The 14,470-nt window shown below is 42.8% G+C and overlaps 1 protein-coding gene across 1 annotated transcript in view; it reads right to left on the bottom strand.

Annotated features, from left to right (window-relative positions):
• The window catches only part of VEPH1 (ventricular zone expressed PH domain containing 1), a 221,148-nt gene extending 217,296 nt beyond the window's left edge, over positions 1–3,852 (bottom strand). The window contains exon 1 of the mRNA XM_028103177.2: positions 3,700–3,852. Coding sequence (XP_027958978.1) covers positions 3,700–3,837 — 138 coding nt within the window. The 5' untranslated portion in view covers positions 3,838–3,852. The remainder of the gene's footprint in view (positions 1–3,699) is intronic.
• Between the last annotated feature and the right edge of the window lie 10,618 nt (positions 3,853–14,470).

Here is a 14,470-nt window from a genome sequence, read left to right as displayed (position 1 = left end):
CTCCAAGAATATGGAAACAAGATTGCCGTTTGAGGATTAAGTGAAAAAAAATCCACTGGCATGAGTGGGATTAGCCAGCTACTGGGCTAACCTAGCATGCTATCTGTACACGCACGACTACAGGTGAATTAAATATAGGGAGATAGGGCTGGATGTGATTTTAATAGAGGAGGAAACCTAATCAATGATAGTATCCATTGTCTAGAGAAAGACTGGGTAAATAGACTTGGTGAGGACCAGAGGGAAGCACACAAATTCTGACTGACTTGAATTATAATTTGCATTGTAAATAGATAAACCAGCACTCAGTCTTGCATTTGGATAGCATCACGAGGATAGCATTTGTCATGTACTGACAAAATTGAGCTTCCAGACCTAAGTCTGGAAAAGTGAGGTAGTGTAACCTTTCTCTGCCATAGGCTCCTTCTTTGTCATGCAGCCACTAGGACCCTGAGGATGTGTAGCTGAGAAGAGAGAAGCTAGAGGCGATCCCTGATACCTATTTTCATATGTTTAAAGTTCTTATAGGAATAGAGTTACCCTCTTTTGATCGTTGGGGCAATGAACAGACCAAAGAACAATGTATAGAAAATACAAAGAGTAAGATTTCATCTGGCTGAAAGGAGGAGCACACTAACAATTTTAAAATTCTGACAGTGCAGCAATGGTCTCTTTGTAGGTTAGGATTGGTGATAAGCAACAGAAAACGTTGGGATAACCTAACCGTAACAAAGGACTATCTCTTTGGAGCACCATCGCCATGACAACCCTCTGCTGCCTTTTTTCTAGAACTACCAGGAAAGAAGCTCTGATTGGCATAGTCAGGTGCCCCCACTTTTTCCCTCTCTGCTCTCCTGGCAAGGACAAGGTAGAAAACTGACTGAAGGGTCCATCGAGGCTTCATGAAATGGCAAGGGGAAATTTATAAAAGGAAAATTGAGGAGCAGGAAAAAAAAATATCAGAAACTTACTATGTTCTCATCATTGCAAGAGTAGAAAGAGAGGTCACCTGTTTGTCAGGAATCCTAAAGGAGGGATTTCTGTGCTGGAAAGAAGTTGGAAATGATGATTTAGAAGATCCCTTCCAGTTCTTTGTTTGTAAAGAGGAATTGAGAAGTAGAATTGATTACTGAGATCCAGGGTAATTGAGAAGTAGAATTGATTACTGAGATCCAGGGTCATTAGGAAAGCCCTAATAAGGGAAAGATGGGATACAGATAACAGGGAAGTGAGCCATAGAGTAGACATGGCCGTGCAGTGGACTAATCACTGGCCTTGGTCATTTGAATGTCATGGGCATTGAAGCTTCATGGAAAGGTTTTGAACAATGGGGTACATGCAATAAAATCTTTGGGAAGTTTAGTCAGGTAACTGTTAGTACATTGACTCAGAGAACAGTAAGACCAAAGGCAAGAAGATCAAAACTGTTTTGATGGCCTGAGCCAGGGGGATGGCAGCAGGAAGGGAAAAGAAGGAGCCGGTGAAGAGGCATTTCTCAGGCAGTGTCCACAGAACAACAGAGAGTGAGAGAAGTGAGAGAGTGAGTGAGAAAAAGTCAAGAGTGACTCCAGGTTGCAAACCTGGAGATCTAAGAAAGTGATATTACAGCTGGAAGAGAGATGATAACTTCCGATTCAGACAGATTCAGTTTTGAGATCATGGATATCAACTTGAGGCTTGAGGTACGGGCTTGAGGCCGAGGGAGAGATCCAAGGCTGAAAACACAGATCTGGGATTCCCTAGTGTAGAAGTTGCCCTGGAGGAGGTCATATGAATGGATGACTTTCTATAAGAACAGAGTGTAATGCCAAAGGACAACTATGTATTTTTAGGAAGAAGTAATCACTAAGAACTAGAATCACTAGAAGCCATTTCAGGAATAATGAAACTTGAACTGGCTTTAAAAGGAATGGAGCGGCAGAAGGAATTCCATCCTGAGACATACTTATAACTAGGATTGAGTAACAAACAGAAAAATGGACTGATCTGCCTAATCCCTCTAAAAACGAATTCTTTTTATTCTGCCACCCATCTGCTCATGCCCCTGTTACAGGTGGAGAAATGGAAGAAGTGAGAGATGACTGAAGTTAGCAGGTGAAGACCACAGGAGAACTACTAGCTCTCCAGCCCTGCTGGTCTGGTGGGACACCGATCGGAGGCCTTAAAGGACAGACAGTGCTCCTGGGGACAAGGGAGCTGCCTGCCTGAATGGTTTAAGAGTGGGGATATATAACAAAACTTACCGGTCCTAAAATTCTGAATTTGACATCTGTTAAAATAAGCAATTGATGAAGAAAACTAAAGAAATCACTGACAGTAGTGACCTCTAGTGGAAATAGGCTTCAGGGAGCTTATATATATATATATATATATATATTTTTTTTTTTTTTTTCTATTAGGTAAGATGAAAATCAGTGGCATATTCAGCCAATTCGTTTCCACAAGAGTGTGAAGGATGGGGCTGCTGGAAATAGCACACAGATCCTGCCCGGAAAGTGGAAATGTACCAGGAATACTTTGTGTTTTGAGTCAGACTAAGCTGATTAACATTCTGGGGAAAAAAAAATGTGGACACATAATTGCTGTCAAAGACATTAGCTGCGAAAAGAGTGTTTGGGCAATGACTTCATTGGCCACACGGGGGGCATGGTGTGTTCATGGCAGCCAATAAGTGAGCAGGCTGACTGTCTTGGGGAGGAAGCTGCGCTGGTTGCTGGTATGCCTTTTAAACACCTCTTCATTAAAACATGGAAGAAAGCTGTGATCTGTGAAATGTGCACACACTTGGTAATTCAGTATTTTATGGTTCAAGTCCCATCTCTTTCCTCTGCCCGGCGGGCTGTTGGTGCCAAGTGTTAGCAAACGCTATTGAGCTGGGAGGACGCAAGAGATGCCCAGGAGAGTTGGCCTTTGAAATGGGACTAATGTCATGTAGGGTCCGAGCACAATGAAGAAGGGCAAAAGCAAACCACACTGGGCATGCTCATCCACCCACTTTGGCAAGTGCTTTCAGAATATATAATCTTGACATTGAGGAGAAACAAAGGAATGGGAGCGTTGATGGGGATTTTAAATTTGTCTGATCACACTGGGGGCTAATGATGGGTGAGTTGAATTAAATGGGTGGGTATAGAAAAAGGAGTAAAATGAGAGATTTTTTTTTTAATGGCGATTATACAGAAATACATAGAATCAGTGTTATCAAGCCCTGGGCAACTGTCACTTCTGGCAACAGAGTGATCCTTGTCTCCTATTACCTGTATGTCAGGAGGTGTCACCCTGCCTTCTTGCATTATTCACCCTCCTCCACACACCCTGCTTTGTTTACTGATGCTGTTGTATAGCCTGGCCCATCTGCTTTTCCCAGGATTTGCTCCCTCTCCTCTCCGTGTCATTTCAAGGATAGAAAAACAGCCCTTAGATAAGCCTTTTGTGATAATTCCACTCTGGTCTGAAATTTCCAGAGTTCTGGTCTCCAGGAGTGGGCGGGAGCAGCCTCACTGCCCTCCTAAGTCAATGATTGCCCTTGTGTTATTTCTTAGATGCCAAACTAAACAACAGAGCTGGGTTAAAAGGAACCAGTATTAAGTGGTCCTTCCTCTTTCCCCATGCAAAAATCCTTTCCCCCAACATATGTACAGTCATTCAGCTCTGGAATAAGTCATTTCGGGTGTCTGGTTTGAAAACTGGTTTACTTACTGAAGATGAGCTAATTATTTTAATTTGCTCCAAAGCTTCTGTCAGGCTGTCTTCAATCTCGGAGTCATCTAAGGAGAAGAGGTCCCCGGCTCGTGAAAGATCTTTTTGTCCTAAGACCAGTCTGAACAGTTGGTGCATGATGAGGAGTCTGATAATCAATGGACTTTCTGCAGGCCCAGGACCATATGTTTCAGTCATCAGGAGTTAGTAAGACAAAAAACATGCGGCAGGAAGTATACTTTGTATTCCTTGAAAGGTCATTTTTCTCCAGAATTTGAGGTCTTCTTTGACTCTCCCTGGAAAAGAAACAAATGATAGGATAAAACTGCTAGTAGAATGGCATGAGCTCAGAATATGAACTTGATGCCCAGCAGAGAGGGGGGGAAAAGACATTTGGAAATGTGCATAGAGTAACAGATCCTGACTTGATGACCTTCAAATGAGCTCTTCCCTTGTTTTTTTTTTTTTTCGAAATGTCTTGTAAAAAATTATTAGGTTTCTCTAGAATTTACTATGAACCTTAAAAAGCTGCTTAATCCTCACACTTACTTTTCTCCTTTCTATATCCACCCCCTTCTCTCCATGCCACAAGGAAACAAGTGGACGAGCAACTGATATGCCCAACACTCACCAGATTTACCCCAGATTCCCATGGAAACCAAACAGAAAAGGGCAACGAAAGGAAAGAGGGAACACAGAAAACATCTCTTAGAACTACTGCCTGGTTTTCTCTTTTTTCCTGGATAGGGAAACCAGTGCTTGCCTCCTTGGCTGGATTTCTTTCCTATACTGACAACAGAAGTTCTCCCAACCCTACGTCCAATAGGTGATCTGAATACTTGCTTTATTCATATATACTCTCTAAAGAAAGGATTCTGCCTGGGAGTATGAGGCTACATAGATCTCTGCTGAATGTGAGTGTGAATTTGAGCTTGAACACAACTTGAAAGTGATAGCACAGCAATGCAGGCTAAAGAGGGAAGGCATTGGGATCAGGCAGTCTTCCCTCTATTCCCACAATTGAAATAATAAAGTCCCACTATACTTCTTACTCAATTAACAGTCCACAGAGAGAAGGGCAATGGCACAAATTAAATATCTGATTTTTCTCATCAGCTCCCTTATGGACCTAATAAAATCACAGACCATTTGCACTGGTAGAGACCTTAGCCATCATTTATTTAATGACTTCCCAAAGGCTCCATGGTAACTACAGCAGTGCTGTTCTCTTGATTTCAGGCCAGTGGGCTTCCTCCCTGGTTTACAATGAAGTGGAGTCAGCTCATGTAACTTACAAATGCAGACACATGTTCAGAGAGTGAGAGCTGAGGATGACTTATTTAATATAAGCATCTAAGCACTAGGCAATTCTGCCCAGCATTTCACTTGGAATGTGTTCTCCAGGATGAGTGTGAAAGGCAGAGGGGAGTCGTCTGCTGCTCCCTTAGGTGATGTCAGACCTCCCCTCTGAGCTGTCACTGTGCAGGCACCTCTGCGTGCTGAATGCAATGTTAAAGCTTAAAGATACATACTCCCCATGCAATGTGGTCTCTAAACACAAGCCATTTGGGCGCCTGGAGGGCTCTGTTGGTTAAGCGACTGCCTTCAGCTCAGGTCATGATCCTGGAGTCCTAGGGTCCAGTCCCGCATCGGACTCCCCACGGCGGGGAGTCTGCTTCTCCCTCTGACTCTCCCCCCACTCATGCTCTCTCTGTCTCATTCTTTCTCTCTCAGATAAATAAAATCTTTAAAAAAAACCACACACACAACAAGCCAAATCCTTCACCAGGCGCTCAGTTAAATAAGGGGTTATCAGTGCATTTCGTAGCCGTTGAAGTTGTGTCAAGGGTAATATTACCTACATGAAACTTTTGTGCTAACCACCAGCTCTAGAAAAATGACAATACTTGCATATGCTTGCCTTTGTTCCAGGTTCTGTCCTAGGTGCTTTGCAAACACTAACTCACTTAACCCTCATGATAACTATATGAGGATATTTCATCCCCATTTTACTGGTGAGGAACCAAGGCATTAATACCTTGCCCCAGCCACACAGCTAGCAAACTGGAGAGCTGGGATTTGGACCCAGAGATTCCAGGATTAGGCTCCAGGTTCATAACCACTATGGTATGTTGATTCCATGTAGGGCTCCGCGTGCAGCTACTGTTAGGAGTAAAAGCCCTCAGAGCATTATTAACATTTGAAGATGAAGATATGGGTAGGGTGATAAAGCATGAAAAGGAATTTCTCTTCCCTCTGACACTGAGGGAAGGAGGGACCCTGCATTCTTGCCCATCTATGCCCTGGGATTAAGGCCAACAAGACAGCAGGAAAGTCACAAGGAAGAGAAGCTTAGAGGAAAAGAAAAGCAGGAGAGTTGGCTGGGGATGGGGTGGGGCGGTAGTTTTGGGGGGTGGAGAGAGAGCAGAGTGAGAGTCCTACAAAGTAGAACGCACCCTTGCAAATGCGGAAGGGTGGAATACAGTATCTACAGGAAAGATAGGACAATGTTTTCCTGAATTTTCCCTGAACACATTTTTCCCCACCAGCCTCCGACATTTGCAGTGACAGGGTCTCAGTGAAATAATATTCAGGAAAATAAGACATTGGTTGGACATTGGAAATGATTTCACCTTGACCAGCCAGCTTGTTGGTCGATATCTCGTCATTCCTGAAGCAGAGTCAGCTGCCCCAGACATAGTGTGGCTGGAGCTCCAAGAATGAGCAGAAATACGTGCTGGTGGAGAGGAGCACCCCAGGCTTTCCGTGGGCTCCTTCTTTGCTCTCCACACTTACAGTGACCCCTGGTACGGAGTCTCCATTCATGCTGTTACATTCATGCTGTTACTCTTGAGTGTCCATCATTACAAAACAGTATTGTTCAAAACACCGCTGTCCGTGAGAACTTTCACACCTCAAAGGGTGGGGTAGGGAGAGCTGAGACTTACACCAAACATCCTACAATACAAGGATGACCCAGAGAAAATCTCCTCTGTCCTATAAAAGGAAGTTTGGGGAAGTACAAGGGAAAGAAAGATCTCTCCTAGGGGAAGATGCTAAGGAATACCTTTGTTAAGGAAATGGTGTTCGGGCCAGACACTTTAGGATTAGGTTTCATTCAGTGCACATATTCTGCAGATATACTAAGTCAGCTGCTGGTCTGCAGACTGAGGTTCAAGGCCTAGCCTGGCCACTCAATGGCTGTTGGACCTTTTGGTTCATGCTTTTCCCTTCTCTGAGCCTCAGTTTCTTTACTTGCAAAATGGGGCTAACGCATGCCTCGTCTACCTCACCAGGTTGTTTTGAAGATCAAAGCTAATAACACATAAAAGAGCCCTTTGTCAAATAATGACACCAACAACTAATGTTTAGCAGGTGTTTCCCATGTGGCAGGCACTACTATGAGTGCTTCCTGAGCACTGAGTCACTTAATTCTCACGACAATTCCATGTGATGAGAAACTGATGTTCGGAGGAGAGGAAAGTAACCAGCCCAGGAACACCCAGAGAGTAAGCTGCAGAGTCAGAACTGAAGGCAGTTGGTCTCCCAGAACAAAGCCCTGTCAGTTGCATACATAACCATGGGTGATAATTACTGAGCTGCCTTGCTTCCATCGGTCTTCATGTAAAGAGCACCCCACATGGTACATAATACCTCCCCTTCCTGGATAAGGATCAGCAAGGCATGTTATTTATTTTTCAGCAGCCCTGGTCAATGTTTTGCTCAGGTGTCTGGCTTCCCAGGCTGATCTCTCTGCAACGGCAGAGAAGTTCGGAGACAGATCAAGTTCAACCTCATCCTCTGCGAAACTCCCTACCCTTACGAATGCCATAATCCTGTGGCCTATATCCAAATATACAGATGCACCCACCGAATACACACAAGCACACACGAATGCACATATGTGTGCATCTCAGATGCTTTCTATGCACGAAGCTCTTTGCTAGATACTTTCTTCTCTGTTCTCCCAACAACCTGGCAGGTAGATATTATTACCAAAGAGGAAACAGGACTGGTGAGGCATCGCGTCAAAGGTTACACACAGAGCCAAAATTCACATCCAGATAGGTCAGCCTCAAAGCTCATACTTTTGGAATTACAAAAACTGGCTTATAAAATTCCTTCTTACTGCCAGCTTTTGCTCTCCTAATTTCCCTCCCTAATCCTTAAGGGACCTTAATCTGAAGCCCACTTTCTCCTTATTTAACATAAGCATCTATTTTTTAAGCAGGTATTGGTTGACAAGTCAAGTTTCTGCAAGGAGAAGCAGACACCACACACAAAAATGATTATGCGCCACGCCTGGCACCCTTCAGGGAGTCCCAGCTGCCCCCACAAACCGGCTTTACCTGCGTGCTACTCTTCAAAGGCAGGCAGCTTGCTGTTAATCAGCTGTATGTTTTGAGACTGGGCGGGAGATTCGAGCAGCGGACTCCATCCAAGGGCACAGCGAGTGGAATCCACTCAGCTCAGTGAACCTGAAGTTGCTCATTGCTGTGCTGCTGGTGCCGGGTGGAAGAATTCAAGGAATGCAGCCCAATGCCACCGGCAGCTCCAGAACTGGTCAGGTGACAGGCTGCACCTCACCCAGTGGAGAGTTGCCTCAGAGAAATGCTCTTGTTTCCGGGGGTGAAAACAGAAAGCCTGCCCCGGTAAAGTAAAGTTGTTTTTAACAGAAAACACAAAACCCCCTGTGTTCGTGAAAATCTATACTTTCCCTGGGAAGAATGGGGTGGGGGTGGGGGGGTCGAAAAAGCCACACAGGAAACAGTTTCAACAGAAACTTCAGCAGGTGAATGGAATGGCTATTGGGAGCCATTTCACAAAGCCTGGGGAAGAGAGGACTGCAGCTTCATGAACGCTTCCCTCCTTCTCAAGATTTCACACCCAGAGTTTGAAACACTGAGCGTTTGTCCTGTGAGTCACAGCTCCTAAAGCAGTGATCCTCTTGCTCTGCCTCTAGATTAATATTGTTGTAAATTTAAGGATGCAGGAAGTTGCTACTAATACGAACAAATCACTAAACCAAAATGCATACCTTCTTTTTTTCCACTCTATTTTCTGGGAGGTTCTTCATAAAAATCCACTTGGATTTGCACTTTAAGTCAGATACGTTAAATATTGCAGTGACACTCAGAGAAAATGTTTGTCTTGCTTCATCTTACTGACACTCTAGAGAAGGAAAAGATCCTGAAACTCTCAACACTTAAAGATGTCAACGATTAATGGTGCATTAAGAAAACATGTTTATAGAGGCGCCTGGGGGGTGCAGTTGGTTAAGCGTTGGACTCTTGGTTTCATCTCGGGTTGTGATCTCGCTTGTAGGGCTCCGTGCTCGGCGTGGAGTCTGCTTGAGATGCTCTCTGCCCCTCGCACCTCCATTCTCTTAAATAAATCTTAAAGAAAACATGTTCTTCAATTGTATTACTCTCTTCCTCTAATTTGTCCTTATAGAGGGTCTATTGCCCATCAAACGACCTATCTGCTGGCAAAATGTACAGGAAGCTGAGCTGCAGACAAATTCATCTGTGTGATCACGACGATATGAATCCCAATAGTGCTACCCTGCAAAGGCCTGTGGTCCAAGTGACGACACACCTGCCATTGAACAAGGTCCTATGCTCCAGGGGAATGACCTTCCCAGACATTTGATGATCGATCACATTTTTATGCCATCCACATATGGAGAATTCCTTTGAAGAGTTTGCTTTATAAAAATGGGGCATCCAGTCATCCATGAGTAGGTGTAGCCTTTCATTGGTAATTTTCTGGCTTACAGATGGTGATGCAGTTTCCTCTTTTAAAGGAACAGACTCTATTTCTTTAGGTTTCCCTCTTCTTCATTCTCTATTCATTATTAATGGTTCTTATTGCTCGATTTTATCCAATATTCTTACATTTTTAAAGGAGTATAGGGTCCAGACCTGGACATTTTCTAGGAACCCAGTAAGAAGAGCAGAGTGGTGAGAGGTGGGAACCCAGGCACACCTGGGCTCAGCTATGCCATCACCTGCAGTGTAAATCAGGACCGATTAATTAACCTCCTTGAGCCTCAGGTTCCTTATTTGTACCTGAGGATTGTGATGAGGGCTGTTGGGAGATTTAATGAGATTATATAAAGCCTTCAACATAGAACCTAGCATATAGCAATCACTCAAGAGTTAACAGCAATCATATCCCTAATGATGTCATTATTCTTGTAGATCATTTTCCTGTTACCATGTCCTTAGGCCATCCCGTTCAAGAGCTAATACACACCGCTACCTTCTGCCCAACGCTGCGTTCTCATGTTAAAGATGCATGGGTCTTTTCTGTCTGGGTCATATTTATACCCTAGCTGTACTCCCTGCCAAAACTTAAATCTGGGTAGTTTATGCACTATCTTGAAAGGGTCCCTATTGATTTTTTGGCAAACTTGTTCCCTGGAGAGAGCCTTACCCCCACCCATGGCTAAACAGTAACTGGATTTTTTTTTTTTTTTTTTTTAGGGTGGAAATGGTTTGAAATACAATGCATCTCAGACTTTTTGTGGCTGGATAATCCAAATACCTGAGTTTTCTGTGTAAGTGTAGTGCTCACTCCCACATTTATTAGTGAGAATGGAGTGTATAATTCCCTCCAGGGCACCAGAGGGAAAAGTTCTTTATGACTTTTCAAGGCGACCTGCACTCAATGGGCACTAATAAAACATTGCTGGTTTACTCTATTATTCATCAGTAGATCTATGAAATAAAAATACACATGAACCAGTGGACTTAATTGCCCCACTATTAGGATACCACCTGTGGAAAAAGTTGAAACTCTTTGGGGGAATTTCAATAAACATAATTAAGTCAGAAAGCCAACTTATTCTGAGAAAATTAGCCTCTAGCTTCCAACGTGGGGTTAGGGTATTCTCAGGTTTCTTCACTTTAGAAAATTCCAGAACAGCAACATTTATTTACGTTATGTTTTGGACAACACTACTGCACATCAAAATCTTATTTTATTCACCTGTATTATAAATACCCACTGACTAACTTAGACCCGTTTGGGTTCTAGAAACTTTCAATAAAGTTCTCAGATTTTCCCCTGAAAGAAAGGATTAAAGATTCTTTTCAAGGAGCATCTTTTTCACACAGTGTGAAAGAGCTACAGGCGTTCCCATGGGAATTGGCTGCACACATTTCAGCCCTTCCCACAAGATGTCTATTGTTCCCTGTGCGTCTCTCAGTTTCCTCTGCCGTGACATGTTGCTTCATTCACTTCTCCTGAAAGCCTCCGAGGCTGCGTTATTTCAAACGACGCAAAAGGACTCAGTCCTTGGTCTTTTTCTAGAATTCATACAATCTAAATTTGTAGCAGGTTAATTATCATAAGCACATACAAAAAATAGGCTTGGTGACCTGTTTAGGCAAGAGCTCAAGAAACATTTAATTTTGAATACCTATTGCGATTTATTGAAATACAGACAGGAAATATTTTCTTTCTTTGGGAATGAGGGAAATATCTTCAAGTCTAACAAACTTTCTTAACCGAGAATTTGTGATCTGTAATAATGATTTCACAGTGTATCCATTTTCACAAAGTTTGACTTTGCAGGTCATATTTTTCTTAATTGATATAAATCTTGGTATATACTGACTAAATCTTATGTCAATATAAATATTAATAATCAACAAAAATCTTGCTAAATTTTTTTAACTCAAATTTTGTAGGTTTCTTTTTCCAGAAAACATACCCAAACTCTCAAATTACAAAGAAAATTCAATGTTTAACATGTCTGTATTTACATTTAAATTCCATATATTAAGCACCTGCATTGACCAGTTCAAATGATGCCTTAGGCATTTTTTCTGTTCCTTAAATTGAAAACCTCCACATTTCAGTTTACAATGTCATGGAATCCAATAGTTGATTACTATAGCAACTTACATATATATTTGAAAGAGCAAAAAAATAGTTCGATTCAACTACGATTTGTAAGATAACTAAACTATCAAAAGGAAAAATGAGAGCAACAATAAACAGTAATGGCGCCTCCTCAACCCACTGCCTGGAATGATGCTGTTGCATTTTCTTTGAAAATCATAGGCAAGGCCAGTCCAGTCTCGTTGCAGGTTGCAAGATATTTCTTGAGGTAAACAAAAGTGTGAAACAGAAATGAGTCCAGACAGTTTTGGAGTAAAACAAAAATGCACATACTATGAATCTAGAAGCACAATTTTCTGCTCCTGAGGCCTAGAGACATGTTTTAATAACCCACAGAGAGGTGGCTTTTTTACCCTAAGAACCGAAAAGCCTGCATACGGGGCTAGACACACAACTCCCCAATGTGCTTCATCTGCATAATCAGCCAGCCCCTGGAAGTTTCTCTGCCCCACTCCCACAGCCCACTCCTTCATCACTGCAGCTTCTGACATTCACTTTAATTAGCTTTTGTTTTTGCTGAACAAAAGGACAGGGAAAAAGATAGCCATACCTCTTAGCACAGGAAACTCTGGCCATCATAAGAAATAGAAGGCAAAATGCTTGACTTTAGAGTAATTCGGCTGGCACCCATGATGGAGCTCAGAGGCAGGCAGCCGGGTAGCCCCTGCCCCTTCCTGCCCCGTCCGGTCCTGTTGGCAGGTTCTCGTCAAGCCAGCTGGCTGTACACTTGATTCCCTCCGCTGGACTCGCCGTGTGCGATCGGGCAAACAACTAACTGCTCCTCTCTCCCCCAACCTTCTGCTTAGCGCGAACAACTGGCACAAAGCTTCACTTATTTCTACAGTAGATTTAGAGAAGCTTCCCTGAGCAGATCAGTGGTTTGCAAGAATTAGAAGATTTGCCTAACAGCCGGTAACTTAGTTTCTGTTAATGAATAACTCACTTTGAGGGATCAAGGAAGTTTTAGGTTAATATCAGATGTGGAGCCTTTTATCAGGCAGGCATCAGTGAAAGGCTCGGTGAGGAATGGAAAGATGGAAGCAGTGGAAGGAGATAATACTTAAAGCAAACACACAGAAGAAAACACTGGGAGAGAAACAAAATGGCTAGTGTAAAGGAGCAAAGTCTAACTATGCTATTGGTATTGTTACTAACACTGAACGACTGAATGAAGCATCCCTACTAGCACTGGGGATTTCTCCAAGCCAGCACTGTTCTTTCTTATGCCAATCCAAATTGCTAATTCACTTCCTTTTACCATCCAAATATAGAACTCCTCCTCTCAGGCCTAATACACTGGGGATCCCTTATGAGCCGTCTTAACATCTCTCTCTCTTTTAAGGAGAATGCTCTCCAAACCTCTAATGCATAAATTAATTGGTGGTACCCAGTGGATTGTTATATATCTGGAGGCTCTCCTCTCCCCTTTTATGTGTATGACATGGGCTTTCTCCCCTTATTGATTTGAGGTTTCGCCTACACATAAAGCAATAGGATATTTCTGAGACTCTTCTAACTAGCTTTCAGTCAAACTAAGTGTGAGTGTGTGGGGCAGTGCAGTGGGGAAGAGTAAGGTATAAGGTATACATATCAGTATTTCTATGTCGTTAGGCAATCGTGCTGCCATGTAAATAAATTGCTGGTTCAATTAAAAGGCATTCTCCTGGGATGAAGGGGACTTTCTCCTGTATTTACTACCCAACATCCACTTATCCCACTTCTGGTAAAAACTGTACCCAAATTTCTCTTTGGAGGCGATGTTCTTTGGGCAGAGCTCACTCACATAAACACATTAGGTCTCAGCCAATCAGAAAGACCGCATTCTCCTGACCATGGTGATTGATTTAGAGAATGAGCAATGACCCCTTCCAGGCCAGTGGGAGTCATGAGAACGATGAATGTTTGGCTTTGAGAGGACAGAGTCTTTCCTGTTAGACTTGATGACAAGATGTTATAAGGTATGGCTGCCCTTGCCACATTGCCACCAAGAAACCAAACCTTAGTGACTTTGTTTGAGCCACTTAAAACCAGCTGTCCCTGAAGTTGACAAGACCCACCCTTTCTCGTAAGCCAATTCCTTAATAGCTTAAGTGATTTTATGCTGGGTTTTCTGCCATTTGCCATTGAAAAAGTTCTGTTTGGCTAAATTAGCCGAATCCCCATTTGTGAGAGGGCTCTTCTAGGTCCCCCCAGTGCAGCTCCTTGCAAAGGAAGTGGACTAGGAGGTGCATTAGGGACCAACTATGACAAATGAGTCCCTTTCATGACAACCACAGGCTTTCACGGACAGCCAGTAGAGGCAGGAAAGGCCTGGGAAAGACCGTAGTCATTCAGTGTAACTGAAAGTGTGACTTTCCAAATTGATTCTCTTAACCAACATGTTCACTTCCCCAAATACTTCCACTTTACCTACCAAAACTTGTCTGGTAGTTCCTAGCCACCTTCTGTTTGACCTCAATGAACCTGATCACGGAATCCATCCATCCATGCAGAATTTTCATAAATTCCTTTGGGTAATTAGTTGCACAGAATATAGCTTTATCTTTATTCTTTTTCCCCTTCTGTTTCTGCACAACTCCCATCACTACCCTCCCCAGTCCTCTTTGATAAACTTGAAATAAAGAGCATTCTCTCTAACCACAAAGTTGGACTAAGATGCTTCCTTTATAGAAAATACATAAATTTTAAAGCAATTTTAAATGGGTAAATTACATATAAGCACCGAATTTTTAGATGATTTCATTTTCTATAATGGCTTTTCTACCGGAAACCAGTGACACTCCTTCAGGTACACCATTTCTGTGTTCAGCCTTCCAGCTTTGCAAAAATTCATTATAGGCACAGAAATACCTAGGCATAT

This window comes from Eumetopias jubatus, unplaced genomic scaffold (assembly GCF_037043125.1).
Source record: "Eumetopias jubatus isolate StellerSeaLion01/CBP00866 unplaced genomic scaffold, mEumJub1_p1.0 scaffold_1, whole genome shotgun sequence".
In the NCBI taxonomy this organism is placed as follows: Eukaryota; Metazoa; Chordata; class Mammalia; order Carnivora; family Otariidae; genus Eumetopias; species Eumetopias jubatus.
This window is presented reverse-complemented; position numbering and strand designations above follow the sequence as displayed.